The 25,408-nt window shown below is 34.4% G+C and overlaps 1 protein-coding gene across 2 annotated transcripts; it reads right to left on the bottom strand.

Moving 5' to 3' along the window:
- Positions 1-209: 209 nt before the first annotated feature.
- On the bottom strand, positions 210-16,456 carry LOC114191509 (O-fucosyltransferase family protein). 2 transcript variants are annotated; one of them, XM_085670378.1, is made up of 10 exons: positions 15,773-16,455; positions 15,478-15,550; positions 15,200-15,267; positions 9,925-10,013; positions 8,700-8,897; positions 7,545-7,749; positions 6,355-6,522; positions 1,807-1,974; positions 1,505-1,695; positions 210-569 (listed from the first exon to the last, which is right to left on the bottom strand). In XM_085670378.1, exons 1-10 carry the CDS (start codon positions 16,148-16,150, stop codon positions 410-412), a joined length of 1,698 nt encoding a protein of 565 aa, XP_085526504.1. In that variant the 5' UTR covers positions 16,151-16,455; the 3' UTR covers positions 210-409. The 2 variants fall into 2 exon arrangements, with proteins under 2 accessions (XP_085526504.1, XP_085526529.1); XM_085670403.1 differs by lacking the exon at positions 8,700-8,897 and having other exon boundaries at positions 15,773-16,456.
- Between the last annotated feature and the right edge of the window lie 8,952 nt (positions 16,457-25,408).

The following is a 25,408-nucleotide window of genomic DNA, read 5'->3' as shown; positions in this document are numbered from 1 at the left end:
TGCAACCTCTTGAGCCTAACAATTTGGTTTAACCTGTTAAATGCAATTAAATGCATTAGATAAGAATGGACTAAAAATTGTAGACTATTTCTACAATTGACATGGGAATGAGCCATCTGAGCGCAGAATTGCCACCCGTTGATATTATTTATGATTGGCTACACGAAGCAGCTTGGTTTAGTGAACTAAATTGTGACAGCTCACAATAATGACGTGCAAGTCTATCTGGTTTACATTGAATCTCATGTACAATGAATCCCGTGTACAATATACAATAATTATGATTATGATTTCACAGCTAACTTAAACTAGAAAGACAAAAAGGTAATAGTACAAAATAAATTACAAGTATTGAACAATTTGATCTCCTAAAGAAAATTCATCTACATTTATAGCTTCATATCATATATTACGTCGTGTTAGCATTTTCACTTTTTAGTACTGCCTGTTTACACATGCAATCTGGCATGGGAAAAGTATATACAGATCCACCAGCCTTTTTTACCTCGGTTCCCTTTATATCACTATGACGAAGCATGTCTTTCATTTGCTGCTTGAATTCTTTCCATCTGCCAAATCAGTAAAAAATTCTAGTAATAAACTTTATAATGAGTGCAGAAACTATCCAGGTATCTAATATAGGGTAAGAATCTAATGGGTGGACGGGAGCTGGGTAGAATAATAACATCAACATTTTAGACTAGAAAATATATGATAAAGAACATTTCAGTGTCTATTTGAAAACTGATATAAATAGTCAGAAAGCAGACAACTCTAAAAGGCGGAACTCCTGTTTGTCCTACTAACAAAAATTATTGAGCTCATCTTTCATCATTGTTTGCTGAACTTCGTGTCCACTGCAGTGCTTTATTCCCTTATTAGCTTTATCTCAATGTATTTTAGACGAATTATTATTGATATAGGTCTGTATAATGTAAATACATTCAGTACAGTTATTATAAGAAAGAATATTCAGTATTTCCTCTTTCTTGTGTACATTATATAGGGATGTATCAAAAATCAATAATGCATTGATACTTTATTTGACCGATACTTGACCGATACTTTACCGATACTTACTAATGAAAAATCTAATTTATAAAACACCATTGCTTTTGATGATGATAATAATTTGTAATTTTTTTATTTTGATAATGTCTAATACATGTGACTTTAGTTTGGATTGAAATCATATATTTATCATATTTTTAAGATTTTTGGTACATTTTTCAAAAATAAAATAATATATATATATATATATATATATATATATATATATATATATATATATATATATCACGTATCTCATCTTACTATTTTCAAATAAGCATATTGCAGTATCAGATACTTGTGCATCATAGTCAAATATAGGTGTTTCCACTTATTAGGATAACTTCATCCTAGACAAATAAAATTCATCTCCTAATTAACTACTTTACGGCTTTAATAAAAAAGCAATTGCAAAAGCAAATATAAATAGACCAGGAAATAGTCAAAGTTGTACCTTATATTAGGATTGTCGAACAATAGAGCTAGTTTTCTCTTGTCAGGTTTTACTGTCTTCGCATGCCCCCCATACATATAGCGCCTGTGACCCATCAAGAAGTGGGGAAAATTTCCACCCTGGGTTGTAACAAATACTTCACTATGAAGGCAAACAGTATAATCAAGAGCAGCCAACCTAGTCGAATGCCCCTACATCATAAACATGCATTACAATTTTTTTTTTCCATGAATCACCTTTCATTGCAATAAAGAATAAAATGATTTTGTGTTGTCTTAAACAACTATAGACCGCTTAAATACCATAAATTGAGCAAGTTCTTCTTGTGTTGCCAGTGTATTCTTGGTTTGCAATCGTGGAAACATCTGTTTAAGTGGTGCCATGTACTTTTGTTCTTTATAAATTTTTCCTGCTGCAACATATACTGAGGTTGTGTTATCAAAACCCATGCCTCTAAGCATCAATCCCACCTACAGCATCAAACAAAATGAGGCATGAAAAATATAAGCTAAGACCCATTTTCATTTCATATGGTATCACTTGTAGGCTATAACTTAGATAGTTAATAATACTTTTATTTGGTTTATTTCCTTTTAATGTGATTTGCTGGAGTGGCAATGCACAGTCATTAAAGTAGGGTGGAAGAGAGGTTGTTTACGAATCATGAGAACCTCTCTCAGCAAGAGGTTTCGTCAACTACTGACCTAGACATGCCCCAAACGAGAATCTGTAATGAAATCTATCCCCGAGAAACAATGATCTCCTGACAAAAACAATTATTCAACTACAACTTCAAAGATTGAATTTCTCTATATTAAGATATCTTTAATATCTTATTTTCTGTTTCTATTGTTATTATTCTTCATATGTATTTTGGACTTAGCTCATATGTTCTTTATTATAAATATAGCCCCTATGTGTATTTTTTACATAAGGAAAATTAATCTCAATCCCTATTTTCTCTATATTCAATACTCTAAGTTCAATGGTTGGCAAGTTAAAGAATGCTTATACAGGTACAGCAAGGTATTTGGGTTTATGTCCCCAACCACCGGTATAAACCACAAAGGATCCACACCAAGATCCTAAGCCAACTGCATAAAAGGAATTAGCCTTTAAAGATTAAACTAAAGCACTTAATGCATTTTAAATAAGTTATATTGTGTAGCATCATGGATGAAGTGGAAAACTTTTCTAGAATAAAAAATTGGAAAAACCAACTATATCAAGGATGAGATCAAAACATTATATATATATATATATATATATATATATATATATATATATATATATATATATATATATGACACTATCCTGCGCTTTGAAGATGCATATGATGATCCATACAATTGAAGCAAACCCGCAAAGTTTAAGATAACATTGTTGATTTTGAGTTAGCCTTGACCCAGGTGACACTGACACATTTCTTGAGTATTTTTCTAGCAGGATACCATTACACCCAAATGAATGTTAGGATGTTCAGCCATACTTCAATAGCAATTGGTGCCAAATTGCATGATTCCTCAAGGTCAAACCTGACTGGTAACAAGTTTGATAGCCACCCAAATAATTCATTCTTTAAATCCATGGAAGAAGTCAATAAACCTAAGAGTGAGGTTACTCAGGCCTAGCAAACACGTATAACTAAAGCTCTCATTGGTAAGACACCTAGGACTTAAAATGCAGCAGGGATAGCTAGTATAAGAGGGTTAAAGATTTATTATGTGATTAGTCATTTACACGAGGCCACCAGCTGCATCATAAAAAACCTCAGCTCCTGGTGATGGAAATGGATGAAGAACTAGTGGATGAAGAGATGGAGAAAATAGAAGGCAATGAAGTGACAACTGTGATCATACTAATGGGGACAAACCTCAACTGTCAAGGAATGTTTTGTCTGGGACATCTAATCATCAAACCACGAGGGAACTGGCCTTTAAACAATTTCTTGAAAATTTTAATTGACAGAGGTGGTACACATAATTTCTTAAGCCTGGTTCTTGCTAAGAAATTAAGGTGTAAATTGGAATACACCACATTCACTTACTGTGCCGATGGGACTCAATTGGATGCTCAATATATCTGTAGAGGTTTCTTCTTGACAGCTACAACAATCCAAATTTACTTCTAATGTGATGGTGTTAGTTTTGGGGTGCTGTGAGCTGGTTCTAGGAGTTCAATGGTTTTCCACCTTGCGTCCAATCACTAGGGATGAAGAACCAGTGGATGAAGATATAGACATAATAGAAGGCAATGGAGCGACAGTTGTGACCACTACTAATGAGGACAAATCTCAACTGTCCATGAATTACAGTCACGCAGCTCCAAAACTACAAAGGCCAGCAATTAAGATTTTGAGCTTGACATGTAGCTCATCAGGATGTAAATGCAATTGGAGTGCATTTGAACAAGTAATAATTGTTGTTTGTGCCTCATTTCATTTTTATATTCTTACAAAGTAGGAAAAGAGAAAGTAATTATTACTTTATTTATTCATAATGCAGATTCATTAAAAAAGGATAAATAGGCTAGATCACAAAAAACTGCATGATTTGGTTTATATCAAGTATAAACAATAACTTGCCCAAAGATACAATATTAGAGATGAAATTGATCCTATTGTACTTAATGACATTGATGTGTGCAATGAGTGGTTCGTGGGGGGAAGTGGATGATAATGATGATGAAGATGGGGGGAATGAGTTGGCTTTTGATGATGATCTCACTCTTAATTGATCAATTTTTTATGAAGCTTCAGGTGTAGGTGAGCCAATACTTTATACAAGGAGAAAAGCAACAATAAAAGAAAGGTCGTATTGTTATTGGATCTTCCAAAAAAAGGAGGTGCAACTTTGGCCTGAACACAAAGGAAGGACAAAGAGATGATTAAAGTTGGAGTTGATTATGAATTGGAATTTGATAGTTCTAACACTGAGTTTGAAAATACTGAAGAAATATTTAACTTTAACCAAGCTTTCTTTGAAGGAGAAGAGGAAGAGGGATATACTCCATTGGATAACATTGAGGATAATTATGTTGGGATTGAGGAAGAGCCATATGCTTAGAAAGTTTGGATATTAATCATACGTTCTGTTCTTATTTTAATTCTTGGAACTTGAAATTCTAAAGTCTAGGCTTGTTATTATCATTAATTCCACGGATGTCATTCATTATTTTTTGCATTTCAATATATATATATATATATATATATATATATATATATATAATTTTGTCTGCTATGCTTCTGCCATAATTCATTGTGGCATCCGATATATCTTCATAAAGGATTTTTGAGTTACCAATATTTTTTGTTATCCAATATTGATAACAATGCTAACCAACTCAAGCAGGTTTTGAATTGGGGGATTTGTAGCTATATCCATTGTTGTGAATTTTATATTTTGTAAAACACATTTAACAAATATTTGGGCGGTACAGCCATTAGCCAAATCGATTGGGACATGAATTTCATATATGTCAAACATCAGGAACTGGGATGGGTATCGGTTTTACATTGAAGACGAGCACAGGCAAACCCGCTGTCCTGCCGTACCTGATACTAATAGAGTCTCACCCACCAAGATTGCACTCCCTGTCAAACCTAATTCTTCACTCTTTCACGTCACACAATACACTTGTTATGACTAAGGGTAAAATAGAAACATAAATTGTATTCATAAGGGCATCTTTGTTATATATCCTTATGTTTTAAATAGCTAATAAATTTAATAGTAATAAAAATATTAAAAAAATGGTTGAAGCATAACATATAATATAATAACTAAATGTAATAAATTAAATAAATCATACTGTATGATATACAAATTAAATATAATAAACTAAATAATACCCTGGTTTATTCCTTCAATCCAAGAGTGCAATGTATTGGGATATTATAGCTAGCTATTTTGCTTTATTATGTAATTGAAATTTTGAATTATTATGTTATTTATTTAGGCTAGGAATCAAGTTTAAGGGGTTCTACAAGTCCAGTATACAGAAACTCTGAGTTGATGTAAATTCTCATTCTAACAACCTTGGTTAAAACTTTTATTTGGTTTATTTTCTTTTGAATGTGATTTGCAGATGTGGCAATGGCAATGCACAATCATTTGGATTTTGTAACTAACCAATGCATATGTGTGGTGGTTGTGATTTGGAAGGGACCGATTACCACCAAAATATTTCTCTATCACAGTCCCATTTCTAATATTCTTACCCTTGAACACTGGGAATTTTCTCCAAAATTTAATTCCCCCGTCCATTGGGTTCTCTACATCCCCGGAGTTTTTTCTCCCTAGATAAGTTCCACTCACAAGACACGTTTTTTCATCACAAGATTGTGTTTTTCTTGTAATATCTTATTTTAATTTTGCCTTTCAATGTTTCTAAGCATACATTTTGTTCGTCTCTTTTTTCTAAAGTATTTCCTGTAACACTCACAGGAATCTAAGATGGCTACAGATCATATTAAAAATTAAAATGTATCATTTTGGAAGCTTAACTAAATTAGCAAGGGAAAAAAGAGAAAAAAGAAATGCCCATTCTATATCACAGCATACCACCACTGATGCTAGTAGCATCTGATTGACCTCTTCAGAAATGAAAGATAGAGAATACTTCACAAGTGTCCTATTTACTAATCATTTGGAATACATTACGCTTGGGTATCTAATCTAATTACTATGTTCAAATCAAATTTCTAGCCAAACAAACTGCAACAGACTATTTAGGTTTTAAGGCATCAAGCATATCCATCTTTTCTATCAATGAAAAAACCCACAACTGTACAGCCAAAAATGGAAACGATGAAGAACCCCAACAAAGGACAAGAGTCTGTAACTGCATACCTCCAATGGAGTCAACGGGCATCTTCCATCAACACGATTAGCACCAGGCTTTATTATCCTATGCTTTCTTTTGAATTTACCTCGCCAACTCCTTTCACGCGCAATATCCATTTCATGTTTCTCCTCCTCCCCTCCATCGTACTCACAGCATGAAAATGCAACCATATCCTTTATATAGAGATAAAACAATTATAATAAATATATATAATTACTGCAAAACTAAACAGCCAAAACACAACACACATAAAATTGACAAGAGCCTATATCACAGCAAGTAACAACTGGATATTAAATCATACAGCATACATATAGTCAACTCCAATCAGATGAACAGATACTAAATGCTTAAATGAATTGCTTTATCTAGATATAAGGGGAAATCATAAAAATATCCTAAATTATCCTAAACTATATATTTATTTCACATCATTACACCCCTGCGCTACAACTCTATTCTGCAGAGGTAAACATCTTTAACCATTTCAAGAGGCTCGGTAAGAAAAATACGACATCCCCCTATCTGCAATTTAGGAGAGCAATAGAGAAATCTCCTGCAGGCTTATTCTTTGCTCAGAACATCGTATCTACAAGAGAGTGATGCAGGCAACTCCTCTGGTATTTGATGTTGTGCAGAGACCATTATGTGCCTCCTGGATCTGATTTCGTTTAATTCATTGAACACACCCCAGGGGGATTTCAGAGAAGATTCAGAAATTTAAGACTCTAGATGAGCTCATTTGAGCAGTTTTCTAATACAGCAGACATTGGTGCAGTTTTCATTATTCTTGGTTTGTGCTTAGCATTCAGTGAATGGAAAAATGAATATTCCAGGCACACAGAAGAGCTTGACCAATTTATAGAAATTTGTCCGACAAAAGGCTTCTGGTGCAACATATAATTTGAACATGCGGGACAAGGCTCTGAATATCAATCGATGTAGAACCAGGGGGTAAAACACCAGAGACTTAAAAGTTCACAGCTTGTTTATCAATAATTGGCAAAAGAGACCAGCATCAAGTGATCAATAGGGTATTTATAAGTCATAATTGGAAAGTAGGTATATAGTCAACCTTGCTTCAAATATCAAAGCTAAAACATAATATATCTATGGGTAAGGTAAAATCCTTAAACTATCTAAAGTGAAACCTAGTAAATTCAACAACATAAATACAGAGACACTAGAAAAACACCTCCTCGAAACGAAGATGCACAGAAACATATTTTCCTCCACTTTGGGAGCTATGTTTAATCATCCGATCAACCATGCTTTCTGCAAGTGCTTGTATAGGTTCAGAAAATCTAAGAGCTCCAAAGTTGGCAAAGCACCTAAGGCGTTGGATTTTTGAGGGTACTGCTTGAGCTAATCTGTTGGAGAAAGGCGCAATGCGAACAGCCCTGCAACAAGCATGAGCACCTCTTAGGAGCCACACAATATATGGCATACTAGCTGTACGGAAATAAAGAACAGTGATCATAATAATAATAAAAAATCAGAACAAATTCAACGACTTTTTAAGCAAGTAGATTTAAAAATCAACTACTCAAATTTTCATATGTTATCGTACTGTGTATCTACTTTTATGTTTTAAATGTGTGTTAGCATAAGCCTAAGTGATTCCAGATTTCACAAGAGATTATCACAATGTAATCAGAAAATTGTTTGACAGCAAAATAATTCATCAAACCAGAGTGAGACTAAGATGACAAAGAACCAAATTATAGAACAATTCAGGCACATCTATCAAAAGAATCAACATTAGGGCATAGGAGAAACCTTTGTTGTGCCAATACCTAAGTGTATGGTCCCTTATGTCTTTTTCTTATATATACTGTAAGAATGGGTTGTGTACAGCATGCTCATAAAAAATGAAACAAAAAGTCAGTGAGGTAGTAGTATTACTATATATGGCTACCAAGTCAACAGGGACACTGTAGAGTAATTAGCTGTTACTTGTTGGGGACCAAAAATCAGGTATTTATTTTTGTTGTTTGGGATTTTATTTAGTATAATGAATTTGAAGAGTTCCCATTCTTCCTGTGATGACACGTACGATTTAAGAAGTCAATGATTTCGATATCAAAGTATCAGTGAATAAAGAGATTTGATCAATGGAAACTCAAGCAGCATTACATATGATGAAATTATTTTTCAGGAGTGAACAACACATATGCTTCTATCTTATTTATTTGGCTTCCATTTTACACCTTTACCATATGAAAAAATATGTTAATTACTATTGAGAATAACTGAACTTAATGGAAAAGACTACAAAAATTAAAAAACAGCACAAGGATTGGAAGCCAACCAATGGTGAGGAAACAAAAGAAGATAAAAAGGAACACACCCCATTTCCAAAAGCTGAGGAAGGACCTTCTGAAGATAGTGAGCTGAACTGGACCAACCTTTTACTCTAAGATTGACAATATTACTTATGTTATTGTCAAATCGTTCGAGTACATCAACAGGGAGTTCTTTGACCACATGCACATGATTTCGAAGTGATTGTATGAAGAAATTTTCATCAAAAATTTCACCAAAATAGCTGCCAGATATCAAGAAGAAGCATAAATTTTCAAAATTATAATACACCAATAAAGATCACTAAGTGATAGAGTTCTAAGAAACTAAATTGAGAGAAAATATGAGAACTTTTGCATGTATATCATATTTTGGTCTCATAAACAATGACACCAGTGCATAATACAGAGAAGCTCTAACAGACTTTGTTAAGCTAGCAACAATTTAACTAAGAAAATAACTTTGCTGAGCTGCCAATAACTAACAACAGCTTTAATAAACAAACTATGCTGAATTGACGGATAGCCAGTCAGCTTACAACATAAAGAAGAATAACTCTTTTACTCTTATAGAATGGGTTACAAAATTACCTTTCCATTAACTTTAATAGCACAAGATATATATACATATTATATTATATATATATATATAGAGAGAGAGAGAGAGGGAGAGAGAGAGAGAGTAAAAAATAGTTCAAATAGATTAATATGAAACTAAATGACTCTGTTCACCCGTGTTGCATTTCAGGTGTATCACACATTAGTTATTTACAAATCTCAGTCCAGTCATTCTATTTGAAAGTAGTTCCTTGAAATGATTTACAAAAGCCGCAACTAATCGCTGTCCGTTCTAGAAAAACAGAAGGATGCCGTATGTCATACCTAACCTCAAAACTCAAATAATGGTTCAAGATATTCTTTCAGCCCTTCACTGAGATGTTTGGTATTAGTTGACTAATTCCTTCCTATGCATAATACATCCCTTAAATTTAAAGCCCAATCCAAAGCTTTCATCATCTAAACTATATTTCTGATCTGATATCCTATCTGACCTGTCCTGCTTGCCAGTCATATAAATGGTCGGCACAGAGAACATAATAATGAAACATCGACCATTTTTCAAATTCAGATACCTAGTATGTAAATAATATAGTTATAAAAAAAAGTGTTAGAGCTACAACAATGAGATTTAACAGCCACTAAACATGCATAAATTAAGCAACCACCATAATTATGTCACCAATTTTAAAATAAGCATAAAAAAGCAATTACCTTGAGTCTCGCCATACACTATTTAAATGAAATATAGGAATAAGAAGAGTTGCATTTAGTAGTCCGGCCACAGCAACAGCATCACATATCTGCATAAAGAGTAGTATAATAATAAGTGCCAAAACAATATGGACATGCGACGCAAAGTACATAGCAATTTGCAGAATCAATGTCCTTCATCTCAATTCATTAACTGGGTTAGCCTGACAGTATATCACAATTCAGAGCAAAATGAAACCAAGACAAACACTAGGAGAAAAATATACACCAACCTCATAAAGCCCTCTAGATATAACTCATTAGTTACCAATTTACAAAACAAATTATTGTTGAAGAAAATCACCATTAACAGCATTCCAATCCCTCCCACCAACATGATTCAAATTCCCTTGCACCCATTCCCAAGGGACTTATTGCATGTTTAATATACAGAATGGTGATTCCATGTGATGAAAATGGAATGACATGACCACTTCCATTTTCCAGTACAGTTTGCTACATGCAAGCAAAAACAAAAACAAGAAACATTCAGGTTTATTTATTTATTATTTATTTACAAGCAAACTATTTTGCAGAAAATAAGAGCAATATTATTATTTGTGAGGATGAGTTTATAACTCTTTTGTACTAAATAATTTTTTAGCATTAACTATAATAGAATGACTTGAGTTTCCTGTAACTACCTTAATTTGACAGTTATAACCAACTCCTGTTGAGTCTGCTGAATATAAATACTTGTGTAAACAGATGGACTCGACGTCTTTTGTGCAATTCAGCTTCATATATACAAATTGTTACAAAAAGACTCAGAGAGTTAATAGTAACTGTCCAACCAAGGCAGTTACAAATAGACTCCAGGAATTGTACTACAGTTAATACTAGAGAATTGTTTAGCACAAAAAGAAGAGGAAAGAAAGTTGAAGTGTTCATATTCATTTTATAAAATTGCACAATTTTTCTCCGTTCTTAGACTAATGAATCTCAATTGTAACATGTGTCAAGAAAGAAAGAGAATTAGTGTCAAATTCGGTTAGGAAGAGTGGACACATGGCTGCTGATCCAGGTGAGAGGAAAATCAGGACAAGCACAAGGCTGTTGGAAAGAGAATATACTGCTGAAGGATTTCGTGTGAAGGGCAATCCAGGTGTTTGCTCCCTCTGCTTTGTCTCTCTGAAATTCTTTTCCCCTTCTAAAATACTGATCATTCTTTTCTGTTCCTATCCTAAATCTGGTTGGTATATCTTATTTGTACAGGTGAATTGCAGAGCATGAATTGAAGAAGGCAATTAGCTAATGGAATTAATTGATTCTTGAAATTTGATTTACTGTTTTCTTGCGTTGTGCACATTGTGCTTGTTCATTTCAATAATATAAATAGTTTCAGTTACATTGGTGCTTTCGTTGAGCTTCCATGCCAAACAACACTCATCTAAAAGAGCTTCAAGCAGCGGTTAAAACCCATTCCAAGGAGATAGGTCGTATTAAATTCGATGGATGTTAAATTCTCCAAAACGTATGTGTTAGATATTGTTTGATATTATTAAGATATTGTTAGATATTGATAACCACAATATCAAACAATATCTTCTATTTAATCTTTTTGTTTTCAGTTACTCTTTTTACTTGTACCTCTCTCTATTATAAATAGATTACCCTATGTGTGGTTTATACACAAGGGAGATTAATCTCAATTCCTATTTTCTTTATTCTCAACATGGTATCAGAGCCAGGTTCCGATCCTGGGACCTGTGGGTTATGGGCCCACCACGCTTCTTTATTCTCAACATGGTATCCAGAGCTTAAAGTATCTTTTCTTTTCGTCGCTGTTGCCTCTGCCTCTGTCGCCGCCGGACCACCGCTGGACCGCCGCCGGACCTCCGCCGGACCTTCGCCGGACCTCTGCCGGACCTTCGCCGGACCTATGCCGGACCTTCGCCGGACCTTCGCCGGACCACTGTCGTCGGACCTCTGTTGCTGGAGTGCCAATTCTGACCGACAACCTTGAAGTCGTGCCTCTTCCATGGCGTCTTCCACTGCCTCTTCCCATTCTGAAAACTCTTCTAGTGTGTCTGACCCGTCCATCTACACTAACTATGTTAATGTACACTAATCCATTGACAAGTTAACTGGCCATAATTATGCCATATGGTCATCAGACGTCCGCTTATGGCTTAAGAGTCAGAGGTATCTTAATCATCTTGCCCCGAAAGCATCTACTCTCACTCCTGCTGAGAACGACCGTTGGGAAACCATTGATGCTCAATTATGTGTGGTTCTTAAGGGTACTCTTGATCCTTCGTTAAAACAACTTTTTCGTTCCTACGAAACGTGTGCTCAAATCTGGGAGTATGCCAAGTTATTATACACCAATGATACTCAACGTCTCTATGGTGTCTGTTCTAAATTTGCAACGCTTATTTCTTCTAAACATCAAGACTCTATGACTGATTATATGGACAAAATTCATGCTCTATTTCATGAATTCAATGAATTATTGCCTCCTTCCCCCGACCCTGCCACGGAGATCGAACAACACTCAAAGTTCTTCATGCTCGGAGCATTACACGGGCTTGCTGATAAATATTCACATATTCGTGATCAAATTTTGGGTTCCCCGGTTGTCCCCACCTTAACTTCAACATGCTCTACTCTTTTGCGTGTACCAGAACAACCTAACACTAATACACCTGCTTCTGTTGATGATTCTTCTGCATTGGTATCTCATCGCGATGACCGGACTCGCTCTCGCAAACAGGGAAAAGGGCGTCCTAAGTGTGACCATTGTGGCAAGCTCGGTCACAAGATTGACAAGTGTTATGCTTTACATGAGTGTGAACATTGTGGCAAGCCAGGTCACAAGATTGACCGGTGTTATGCATTGCATGGACGTCCTCCTCGCTCTGCTGCAGCTGTTCAGACCAACCTTTCCCCACCTTCCTCTACTGGGGATCCTCCTTCTGTTTCACCTGATACACCTGCTATGTTCAACAAATTTCTCAAATGGTATAAGGATCATGAGTCTTCTAGTTCCACTGCATCTATCGCTCACACAAGTACATCTTTTGTTGGTCTGACTCGATCTTCTTCTCTTGGTCCTTGGGTGTTTGATTCAGGAGCCACTGATCATATTACTGGTAACAAATCTTTGTTCTCTTCTTTATCCTCTCCTAATCATTTACCTTCTGTTACACTGGCTGATGGTTCTAGAGTCTCATCTCATGGTGTTGGCACTGTTAAACTTTTCCCTTCTTTAACCATTGATAATGTTCTTTATGTCCCTAGGTCTCCTTTTAACCTGTTGTCCATCAGTCGTCTAACTCGTTGTTGGTTGCAGGTGGGTGTTTGCTATCAAAGTTGGACCTGATGGTACTATTGATCGCCTCAAAGCTCGTCTTGTGGCCAAAGGTTATACTCAAATTTTTGGTTTGGATTATGGCGATACTTTTTCCCCTGTGGCAAAGATGGCTTCTGTTCGTTTATTTATCGCCATGACTGCTCTTCAACAATGGCCTCTTTATCAACTGGATGTTAAAAATGCTTTCCTCAATGGTGATTTGCAAGAAGAAATCTATATGGAGCAACCTCCAGGGTTTGTTGCTCAGGGGGAGTCTTCTGGGATGGTATGTCGTCTTCGCAAATCACTATATGGCCTAAAACAATCTCCTAGGGCCTGGTTTGGAAAGTTTAGCAATGTTATTCAACAATTTGGTATGACTCGGTGTGAAACAGATCATTCTGTTTTTTATCAACACTCGAGTGCTGGATGTGTTTACTTGATAGTATATGTTGATGACATCGTTCTTACAGGGAGTAACAACCATGGCATCTCTCAGTTGAAACAACATATCTGTCACCATTTTCAGACAAAAGATCTTGGCAAACTCAGATATTTCTTGGGTATTGAGGTGGCACAGTCCAATGATGGTATTGTTATATCTCAAAGAAAGTATGCCATGGATATTCTGGAGGAAACTGGGTTGGCGAGTTCAAAGTCTGTTGATACACCCATGGATTCCAATACTAAACTTCTACCAAATCAGGGGGAGCTTATATCTGATCCTGAGCAGTATAGAAGATTAGTTGGAAAATTAAATTATCTTACCGTTACTCGTCCTGACATTTCTTTTGCAGTCAGTGTGGTAAGCCAATTTCTTAATTCTCCATGTGAAGATCATTGGAATGCAGTCATTCGTATCTTGAAGTATATTAAAAGATCCCCTGGAAAAGGATTGGTTCTAATAACCATTCAAGAGTTGTTTGCTATTCAGATGCTGATTGGGCAGGATCTCCTTCTGATAGAAGATCTACATCTAGGTATTGTGTCTCCATTGGTGGTAACTTGATCTCGTGGAAAAGTAAGAAACAGAGAATTGTAGCAAGATCCAGTGCAGAAGCAGAATATAAAGCTATGGCCTCAGCTGCCTGTGAACTTGTTTGGCTCAAGCAATTGCTTCAAGAGTTACAATTTGGAGATGTTACTCAAATGACACTTGTGTGTGACAATCAAGTTGCTCTTCATATTAGCTCTAATCCTGTCTTTCATGAGAGGACCAAACACATTGAGATTGGTTGTCATTTCATTCGAGAAAAGGTTTTGTCTGGAGACATCAAGACTGAATTTGTTAACTCAAGTGATCAGTTAGCAGATATTTTTACTAAGTCTTTACGGGGCCCTAGAATTGATTATATTTGTAACAAGCTTGGCACATACGATTTGTATGCTCCAGCTTGAGGGGGAGTGTTAGATATTGTTTGATATTATTAAGATATTGTTAGATATTGATAACCACAATATCAAACAATATCTTCTATTTAATCTTTTTATTTTCAGTTACTCTTTTTACTTGTACCTCTCTCTATTATAAATAGATTACCCTATGTGTGGTTTATACACAAGGGAGATTAATCTCAATTTCTATTTTCTTTATTCTCAACAGTATGAATCAGATCTTACAAAATAGGCAAAGACGCAAGGAAGCCCGTCAAGCTCAGGGGTGTTTCGGAAATATCGGGAATCACAGCCCCAAGTGGAGTGACACCAGTTAAGGAGATTTCATTGGGTTTCCCTCATTTTGATGTAATGGTATTCTATGCTTCATTTATGGTTCTATATAATGAGACCTAGAACTGAATTAATCTTCCATGACTGTTTTTTTTCAGCATTTCCTCATTACATGGAATGGAATCACCATTCCCATGTACTGAACATGATATAAGAATCCCAAATAAATAAACCAGTAAAGTATTAAATCTTAGGTTTCATCAATATGCATACCGACAAGCGTTGCTGATTCAATCCGCCATTTGCTTCAATTATAAGGAACCCATTTGACTTTGGCAATTCTAAGTCGAAAAAATGGCAAGAAAATGGTAAGCAAATTCCTTCAACAAGAGAACAATGACAAATAATAAAATAAATAAACAAGATTTTATAACTAAACGTGAAGTTGAAAATAAATTGAATGGGAGAGAGCTAACTGCCAAAGATTATGCAACAAACAACTAAAACAAATTTTGAAGATTGGACAATTTGTCATCTAGAGTAGAAAATACCTGCTTCAGGAACACTTCTGTTAGCACAGGGTCTCCACTCTCTAAGCTCTCCACTGGTCCAGGCTTTCATCAACTGCATGATTTCCATCTCAGATTCTCAGTCAATTAGTTCCAGTTGCAAAAACAGAACAATAGATTGATCATCAATAACAGCAAAAACAGTACATCAGAGCCCAGTCTCTTTTACAGCAATGGTAAGAATCATGGGAATTAGTTGTTTTCAATTTGAAACGTGGAATGACGTAACAGGACAGTACTGCAGGAAGATGGAAAAGGGGAAAAAAAGATTAAGTACCACATTGCCCGTTCCATTATTAGCATTGGCAGCCTCAGCCTCCATGAAAGGCCATAGTTTTTCAAAGACCTGAGGACTCCTATAAACAGAACCTGGAGGTGCACGCTTGTGTACAAGAACGACACCATTCTTTATACTGACAACATCAAAGCTGAAGGAACCCATATACAACAACATTCCAGAAATGTACAGCAAAGGCGCAAACAGAAGCAAACCCCGCCTTCTGAAAACTGCCGACATAAGAATAAAGATCAACTTCTCTATGGAATTGCTCTCCTTAGACGAATTCCAGCTTCCGTTCTTGCTTCGGCCGTGGCGGAACCGCGGCGACGTCGGCGGCGACCGCGCTGCTCCGCCCAGGCGGCTGTAACCGTGCATTTGGATTTGAGTAATTGAGATCCGTCAAGGAGACCTCAATTTGAGTTTCAAACGGTTGGATTAGAAGGAGACATTGGATGGATTTAGGTGCGAGAGAATGCAGAGAGCGTGCGTGTGGTCGAAAGGGTAGAGGAAAGGAATGGAGAAAATTGGGCCTTTTTTGGTTTCCTTTACGAAAAAAAAAAAAAAGAGGAGAAAATAATATTCCGAGAAAAGGGAAAGGGTGTTGTGTTTGTCGGTGAAGAATGAGCGAGAAAGGAGGTAGCGATGATGATAGTGGTGGGGAAGAAAGAGCCTGGTGTTGTGTTTGAAGGAAGGAAGGGAGCACTAAAGATGATCACGTGCAACGTGCGTGCTTGCGTGTCCATTTTAGAAACACACCGCATCATGCATCATGTAGCACAACAATCACCTTCACTTGCTAACATTTAGTCAAACTCTTTCTCAGTAAAATAAGCAAATTAAAATTGTGATCAACTTTAATTACTTAAATAAGACAATTCAATGCTTCATTGATTAAGACCATTAATAACTTATATAGGCTTAAATAGTTTTTTTGTCCTCGTATTGATTCAATTGGTTTAATATGGTTATTTTATTTCTTTTGGGTTCAATTAAGTTTTTTTATTTTTTAAATGGTTCAATTTAATATTTTTTTGTCATATTGGAGTAAATACCGTTTATATAATACGGAGTTGTCATTGTAGAAGTAAAATATGGTAGAAATGGTTTCATTCTTCCCCTATCTTCTTTGTTCTCTCTTATCTCACACCCAAACACCAAAACCACACTAATCCATTATGAATGAGCACCTCTTCTTCCTCTTCTTACTTTTCTTCTTCTTCTTCCTCTTCTATAGTGAAGTTGTGTTTCCATGGGCGTGATTTGAGTTTAAATGAGTTTAAGAAGGGGGTAATGATAGTGTGGAACAAGAAAGGTAGGGGTAGTTTAATGTGCTTGAATTAAAGAGTTGTTTGTTGCATGTCTTGGGTCTATTTATACCCAGGATTCATGTTGGAAATTGGGTTAGTGAAGTTTTGGTGTTTGGGATTGAGAGAGGAGAGAACATAGAAGAAATGAGATGAATGAAACCATTTCTCCCACGTTTGACTTCCACTCTAATAACTCAGCATTATGTAAACATCATTTACTCCAACATGACGGAAGGGAATAAATTGAATTATTTTAAAAAGTGAAAGGACTTAATTGAATCCAAAAGAAATAAAAGGACCAAATTGAACCAACAGAACATATACGAGGACCAAAAGACTAATTAAGTCCAACTTATAAGAGTTCCTTTATTAAAATTAATGGTTATTTGTTATTTATATATATCTATTGTTGAAACATGCAAAAAAGAATACATTGTTCATAATGTTTTTCTAATGTAAAAGTTAAAGTAGAAGAAGCATCCATCCCCTGTTTCTGTCATATCCTCCCCTTGTCAAAGAACACGTCGCTGAACTAATATCCTTGAGATAATATGGTACAAGAAATTTATTTACTACCCACGAATTAAAATTTGTAGGTAACTTCACACTACTTTAATTTTAACTTTCATATTAGTCTTCTTCACTTTAGTTCAAGGAGTAGACCTCATTAAGTCTACTGTTTCTGCTTAAAAAGAAGGAAAAAGTATAATAATCATCAACATTCATACATATAGAAAATATACAATATTCTAATATTTAACAAACAATCGTATAAAGAAATTATAATAATTAATCATCTTGTTAATAAGTTTCATTATTTTAAAACACATCATCTTTCTAGAAATCACTATTCTAGAGTTTTTTGACTTCTCTCTAGGAGTTCTCATCTTATGTTCATCTGTTTGACGATCAAAGACTGCTAGGGTGATCCTCTTGGTGAGTTGTTCCTTTCTATCCAATCAATTTTCTTCGACCGTATAAGTTAAACTTTTGCTCGCTTTCTTGTGGGTCTTCTTTATTTTGGCTTGCATGTGACCCTTCTTTGGTTGCATGTGAGGTTTTAATCATCAATATGCGTCTTTTTTGGTTAGTGATCATAAGATTGATCCTGATCGTTCTTGTGTTGTTCATAGGTATAGATAAAGCATCTTGTGGAGGTAAAGGTGTTTTGGTGTTCCTTGAGTCTGTTGAGCTGCTTTGTACGGTAAGGGAAGCTAGTATTATTTTTCTTTGTAGTGTTTTTCTAAATTAATGATTGCATGTTGATGAATTTGATCTATGGTGAGTATAGTTATTTTCGCTTGTATGGTTGAAAATATTTGTGTTACCTGTGTGATTCGCTATTTTGCATTCTGCTTGTTGTTGTTGAATCCACAGGTTTTGGAAATATCCACTGGTTATACATGTGGGATTCGTTGTTTTACATTCTGATTGTTGTTGTTAAATCCACAGGTTGTGGAAATATCCACTGGTTACCTATGAAATCCATTGTTTGAATTATGCATCCTAGAGTCAAATCCATAGGTTGTGGGAAAATCCACAGGTTACTTATGGAACCTTCTGTTTGCTTTCTTCATCTTTAATATGAACTCTCATCTTCTCTCTATTATGTGTGACATTTGTGTTTTTCTTTGCGTTTCATGAAAATTATATTAGTTGTTCTTAAACAATGATGTTTCAGAGTGCTTATTTCGTGAAATTATGAAATATGAAATTATGGTTAAGGATGCATATAATTGTGATAGTATATTTTTGTGACACTATGATGATAATGAGTTTGTTGATATATACGATAATATGATGAATGAGCTATGTATGATTGTTTGGTATGAGGAACTTGGTGTGAAATCATGTTTTATGGAGAAGTGATATGTTGTTGTGAGCATGTATGATGATGGTGTTGAAGGAATTTGAAGAAGAAATTCTAAGTGGTGGTATTTTTAGTGTATGTCTTGATATAAGAGATGTCTAGATAAGGAAGGTATTCTAAAGTCTAATAATCGTTCATAATCATATATAGTAGACTGAATTATGGGGTGAGAGTGGTAGGAGATCCTATTATTGGGATGTATTGGGCCTAAGGCATAATAAGATTAACCTTGTGGGTGGTTGGGGTGATAACTCATTGTGTCTAGACTCTACAGAGTTTATAAACTAGCACATGTGCATACTTCCTTTATAATTCTATATCAAGCACATGATGTGGATAATCGATTCTAGTGTCAATTAATTGTATAAATGAAGATATTGATATGACTTATTCTATCATGGTACGTTTCTTGTGTGGGATATATATGTATATATGTATATAAGCATATGATTATGTTTTGATTCTGATGAGTCATTATTTTCCTCCATTCCACTAGCCTTTGTATATCCATTTGATAGTTGTTCAGTGCTTAATTGTTGTTCTTAGTGCATTTTCGTTTGTTGGGCTTTATTGAGCCACTATTCCGAATTTGGGTTAATTTCATAGTATTTGGCCTAATTTTCTTTTTTAATTATTTTTAGGTATTTGGGTGAAGCAATTTTGGAGCTTGGACATTCATCTTAAGGTCAAGAGAGAGCTGTCACGTGATTTCTACATCATTGTCACGTCTGCGCCATGTCAGTCAGCCCGTCCACGTCATTGGGCAAGCATTTTTAGCCCATAGTGGCATTTTTGTAATTCTAAGTAGCAGAATGACATTTTTGTAATTCTGAGTGGCAGAATGACATTTTTGTAATTCTGAGTGGCAGGATAACATTTTTGTAATTCTGAGTGGCAGAATTGAGGTGACCACGTTTTTAGGTCATTTTTCTCATGCAACCACTTCTTCTTTTTCCCTTTGGTAGCCTCCATTTTCATTTTGGGGGTTTCTCCATCTTCGTTTTTGTTTTACATATTGGTGATTGTGCATATTGCGTTTTTCATCTAATTTCAATTCGAATTTCGTTGGTTTGTTTCCTTTCATTTACTCTTTCACTTCGTTCTAATGCATTTTTGTTTCTGTTTGGGATATTTTTCGAATTCTATGGGTAACTAATTTTCGTATGCATTGATTCCTTGCAAAGAATGAAATGAAACCTTGAGATTAATGTTTTGTTCGGTGGATTTTGTTGTTTCTTCGTTGTGGATTTGCGTTTGCATTTTAATTGAAGAACTCAATCTGGTTTTGCTTAATTTTTAGAGTGGAAAACTCGTTTTAGTTGATTTTCATGCTTAATGAACTCTGACAAATTCAGGAACGCTTGCATTGCTTAATTGCATGTTGAATTCGTGGTTAACCTCCACTTAGTTGTTTAACAGCGAGTTTCATGAGGAATAACGAAACCAATTCAGTTTGTAATATGTGATAGGTGAAATTTCATTCGAAGCAAGGAATCACTGCTATTTTCGTGGATGTTTAATCAAAATTGCAATTACGTTTTATTGTTGTGTTGAATTTCTGGAATCTATCAAACCCCCCCTCCCCCCTTTGGTGTTGTGTTTAATTCTGGAAATTAAGTTGTGGACAAAAATATCTGTCGTTGGGAGACGACTTGGTTCAACTTTCACATACTACATTTAATCTATTTTATTTGATCGGGTACGACTTCGATCAGATACACTAGTTTACCATGTTGTGTTCTTTGTGTCTTTTTGTGTTATTTGTCTCTCTTTTTTGTGATGATCACCTATTTGGTGGGAGCATATGAAGTTGTAGGTGTATGGACACCTCTGGTGGGAAAGGAGCCATCGGTTAGAGTAGTAGAAGGTCTCGAGGAGTTTTAGTAAGTGGTTAGTTTTGTATAGGTTTGTTAGTTTAGATTAAGTATATAAATTATATTTTTATAGTCTTATCTTTTATAATACTGTATTAATACATTTTAACACTGGATTATCTGTTTTGAACACTATGATAAAACATCTTATTTTATTAGTTTCAAACTATTGGAATATTACAATATTAATTTATTGGCTTAATTATCATTTTGGTCCCCTAATTTATTGGGTTGGTTCACTTTGGTCCCCTTATTATTTTTAGGTTCAATTTGGTCCTCTAATTCTTTAAAAGGTTCAATTTGGTCCCTGCCGTTAAGTGTAACATCCCTATTTTTAATATACTGTATTATTTATTTTAAATAAAACGCTTAGAAAAATTATATTTTTTTTTACTAATGTTTCGTATTTTATATGATGTAGTTTAAACATTAAAAATATATTTTATCATGATGTAAATTTTACTTATTGAAAATAACAATAAGAATAAAACAAAACAATTATAATATATATATATATATATATATATATATATATATATATATATATATATATTAGGTAAAAATATTTTAATTAAATAGGTGTGTGTAAAAAAAATATATATATGAAGAATTTTCTAAAAGAGATAAAAATAATAATAATAATAATATAGAAAAAAGAAAAGAAAAAAAAAAGAAGAAGAAGAAGAGATAAGAAGAAAAGGTAAGAAGAAAAGATAAGAAGAAAAGAAAAAGAAGAAGAAGAAGATAAGATTATGAGAAAAGATAAGAAGGAAAAGAAAAAAAAAAAAGATAAACATTATCTTTTACATTAATGAAAGTCATGATGACACATGACTTGACTTGCTTATATATATATAGATGAAGGGGAAGTTACAGTGGTGAGAAAGTGAGAAAGAGAGAAAGTGAGAAAGAAAGAAAGAAAGAAAGAAAGAAAGAAGAGAGAGAAAGAAAGAAGAAAGGAGAGAGAGAAAGAGAAAGAGAAATAAGAGAGATAAAGAGAAAACAGGAAAGAAAGTTTAGAGCAAAGATTCGAAAAGATCATAGTCCTCTACAAATATTATTAGTGTGCTCTTCAATCAATAAGGTAAGGGGGAGTGAGGTTAAGCTTTTATATATTAATCTTGATAAGCTCATGGGTTTTATATTAATCTTTTATTTATTTTGACTCATATATTATTCTATTTATTTTCATTTAACTTATTTTCATTTATTATCCTCTTATATTTATTTTATTTCATCTCCAATTATACATTGATCCTGTTTATTTATTTATTTTATTTAATCTCCAAATATGTATTGATCCTGTTTATTTATTTTATTTAATCTTTAATTACGCACTGATCCTATTTATTTATTTATTTTCTTTTATTTATCTCCAGTTACGCACTGGTCCTATTTATTTATTTTATTTTATTTATCTTCAGTTACGCACTGATCCTATTTATTTATTTTATTTTATTTATCTCCAGTTACGCACTGGTCCTATTTATTTATTTTATTTTATCTCCAGTTATGCACTGGTCCCATTTATTTATTTCAATTAATATATCTCCAGTTACGCACTGGTCCCGTTTAATTTATATTTTTGTTATTTTATTTATTTATAATGTTATAATCCTTATCTAATTATTTATTTAAAGTTCTTGCTTTGATTCTTATTTTATCATTATCTTATGATTAAAAAAAATGTGAAGTGAAAGTAAATATTATTTTATTCAGTGAGCTTGAATATAAGAAAATTACATGTACATTTTATTTTATTTTATGTTCTTTGTGTATAGTTTATACAATGACATGAATTGATAGTCATCACATTTAATGACCTTTGAAAATATCCAAGAGTATGTCGGTTAAGTAAGAGTTAAGTCTGGTTTCAATAAGTTGAGATTAAACCAGTGTCAAAGTGTTTGTATTTGGGAAGTCACAGTTTGGTACACTGCGGGATGAAAGGCAGGGACCATGGTGGGGTCTAAGGAAGTTTTACCAAGTAGGTGAATATCTGGATAGTTCAGAATAGCGCCCTGAACTAGGATATTCATAGGCCAAACTTGGGACTATCCAATACCTGCTCGGCATCGCCAAGGTTAGGTAATGAGTATATATCTCTTTTGTGAGCCGATGAATGGCTAATATTCTCGAGAAAGAAATAATTATGATTGTACCAATGTTTTATGAGAAATACTCAACTACCTAATCACTTCCCAAAGTAACTTTTGATGTTCAGATTGGATCATCAAAAGTGAAATATGGATCCATATGTCTGGTAAAACAAGATCAAGTTTGGTGGTTATAGGTCCAAATCTAGGCCCCCGGTGTCTGCATTGTTTGTTGAGTTTATTAAGATTGATATTTAAGGCTTATAAAGACCTCACTCCTTTCATATTTTTCTTTCATATGTACTTGTTGCATGAGCAGAAGAGGAGCCTGCTCAGTGAGAGTTGTTCGGGATATTATTGGCTGATCTTCTGAAGATTGACTCATGGAGAATTTCTATTAATATCTTTAGGAGATGTTAAAAATATAGAAAATCTTCTATTCCGATGTAGGACTCTTAATATTTAACAAATATATATATTTTTGTAATATTTCATGAACAATTACATAGATGCAAACTACATATATGAATATGAAGTTATGTTATTATTAATGTTCTCTCAAGGATAATCTCTAAAAAAAAAAAATTGATTCCATATTTTTTTATCAAATAATAATTATTTAGTATAGTAGTCGGGGCGTCACATTTAGTGGTATCAGAGCAGTTCCTTCTGTCAAGACCTTGGGTATGGTGTCTTCCATGTTTGTAGTCTCTACTAGTAAGTAGAGGTGCAAGTTGTTTGTTCTTACATTTTTCTTGTAAAGGAGAAATGCAAGATAAGTAGACTAATAAAAGTAAGTAATAACAACAATTAATACTTGTAGTAAGGATAAGTTTTAACAATAGTTAAAAAAAAATCTAAAGAAAACTAAGGAAATTGTTCATTCTTTCAGGAAAAGATGGATAACGAACCAAACATTACCAATGAATTGTTGGAAAGAATGACAATTGTCCTGGAAAATATGAGCCAAAAACAAAATGTTGAACCCATGGAAAATCAAGGATTAGAAACTTTTCGCAGGAATAATCCACAAAAATTTAAAGGGGGATTTAATCCTGAAGGTGCTCAATCATGGATAGCAGAAATTGAGAAAATTTTCATCGCAATGACGTGTGCAGATGCAAATAGAGTCACATTTGCTACATTTATGCTCGTTGAAGAAGCTGAAAACTGGTGGAGATTTACAAAACAACAATTGGAGGATGAAGGGAGAGAAATTACTTGGGAAGTCTTTAAACAAAAGTTTCTTGAAAAATATTTTCCAGAGGATCTTAGAAGGAGAAAAGAAGTTGAATTCCTTAATCTTCGTCAAGGAATCATGTCTGTAGGAGAATATGCAGCAAAGTTTGACGAATTGTCCAAATTTTGTCCTTACTTTCATGATAGAGTTGATGAACGTTCTCATTGTTCCAAGTTTGAAAGTGGACTGAGACCTGATATTAAACAAGCAGTTGGTTATTTAGAGATTTCTTCCTTTCCTACTCTTGTAAATCATTGTAGGATTTATGAGGATGATACTAAAGCAAGACAAACTCAGTGGAGACAAGGAGGGCCTTTGAGGCATAAAAGAAATGATTTTAATAATAAGAAACCCTACCAACGTACATCTCATGCTTCTTGGAATTCTTCAGGACAAAAACATTTCTCTCTTGCCAATAATTCAGGTGCAACCCACCCTATCAAATGTTTCCACTGTGGAGGACCTCATCTGTCAAGAAACTGCGCCACAAGGACTATAACTTGCTTCAATTGTGGGAAGTTGGGTCATTATCGTAATGAATGCAAAGAGTTAATTAAGGAGAAAGGAAGTGGAGGAAGCATCAACAGAGGAAAGAATCAACTTGGAAGACCAAAGGCAACTGGGAGAGTCTTCACGATGAATGGTACTGAAGCTGTTCAATCTGAAGATTTAATCCAAGGTAAATGCATCATAAATGGTCACCTCGTTAATGTACTATATGATTCAGGTGCTACTCATTCTTTCATATCACATGAATGTGTCAACCATATAAATTTACATGTCTCTTTATTGCCATATGATTTAACTGTGTCTACTCCTACCAATGTTCCAGTCACCACTTCACTTGCATGCACAAATTGTCATATTTCTATAGGGAATAGAAAATTTTCTGTAAATCTTATATGTCTACCCTTGTCTCATTTGGATATTGTTCTTGGAATGGACTGGTTATCTTCCAACCATGTTCTCCTAAACTGTCACGATAAGACTTTAATTTTTGAATCACACATAGGTGAAGTTTTTGACTCAAAAGAATTAAAAGAGCCACAATGAAATCCCAAAAGGATCTCAAGTATACATGATCTTAACTTCTTTAAAAGTCAAGGAAATTCCAAACATTAATAAGTTTCCTGTTGCTTGTGAGTATCTTGATGTTTTCCCTGAGGATGTCCCTGGGTTACCTCCACAAAGAGAAATAGAATTCACTATAGACTTGGTACCAGGATCAAGACCTGTGTCTATAGCC

This window comes from Vigna unguiculata, chromosome 1 (genome assembly GCF_037176805.1).
Source record: "Vigna unguiculata cultivar grain cowpea cultivar isolate G323 ecotype 2 chromosome 1, ASM3717680v1, whole genome shotgun sequence".
In the NCBI taxonomy this organism is placed as follows: Eukaryota; Viridiplantae; Streptophyta; class Magnoliopsida; order Fabales; family Fabaceae; genus Vigna; species Vigna unguiculata.
This window is presented reverse-complemented; position numbering and strand designations above follow the sequence as displayed.

Bases quoted from the DNA above. Each gene is read 5' to 3' on its own strand.
- LOC114191509 (XM_085670378.1), bottom strand. From the start codon at position 16,150: ATGCACGGTTACAGCCGCCTGGGCGGAGCAGCGCGGTCGCCGCCGACG. The intron at 8,898-9,924 runs GTAATTGCTTTT...GATATCTGGCAG, and splicing joins AGTGTATGGCGAGACTCAAG to CTATTTTGGTGAAATTTTTG. The intron at 1,696-1,806 runs GTATTTAAGCGG...TTTATGATGTAG, and splicing joins AAGAACTTGCTCAATTTATG to GGGCATTCGACTAGGTTGGC.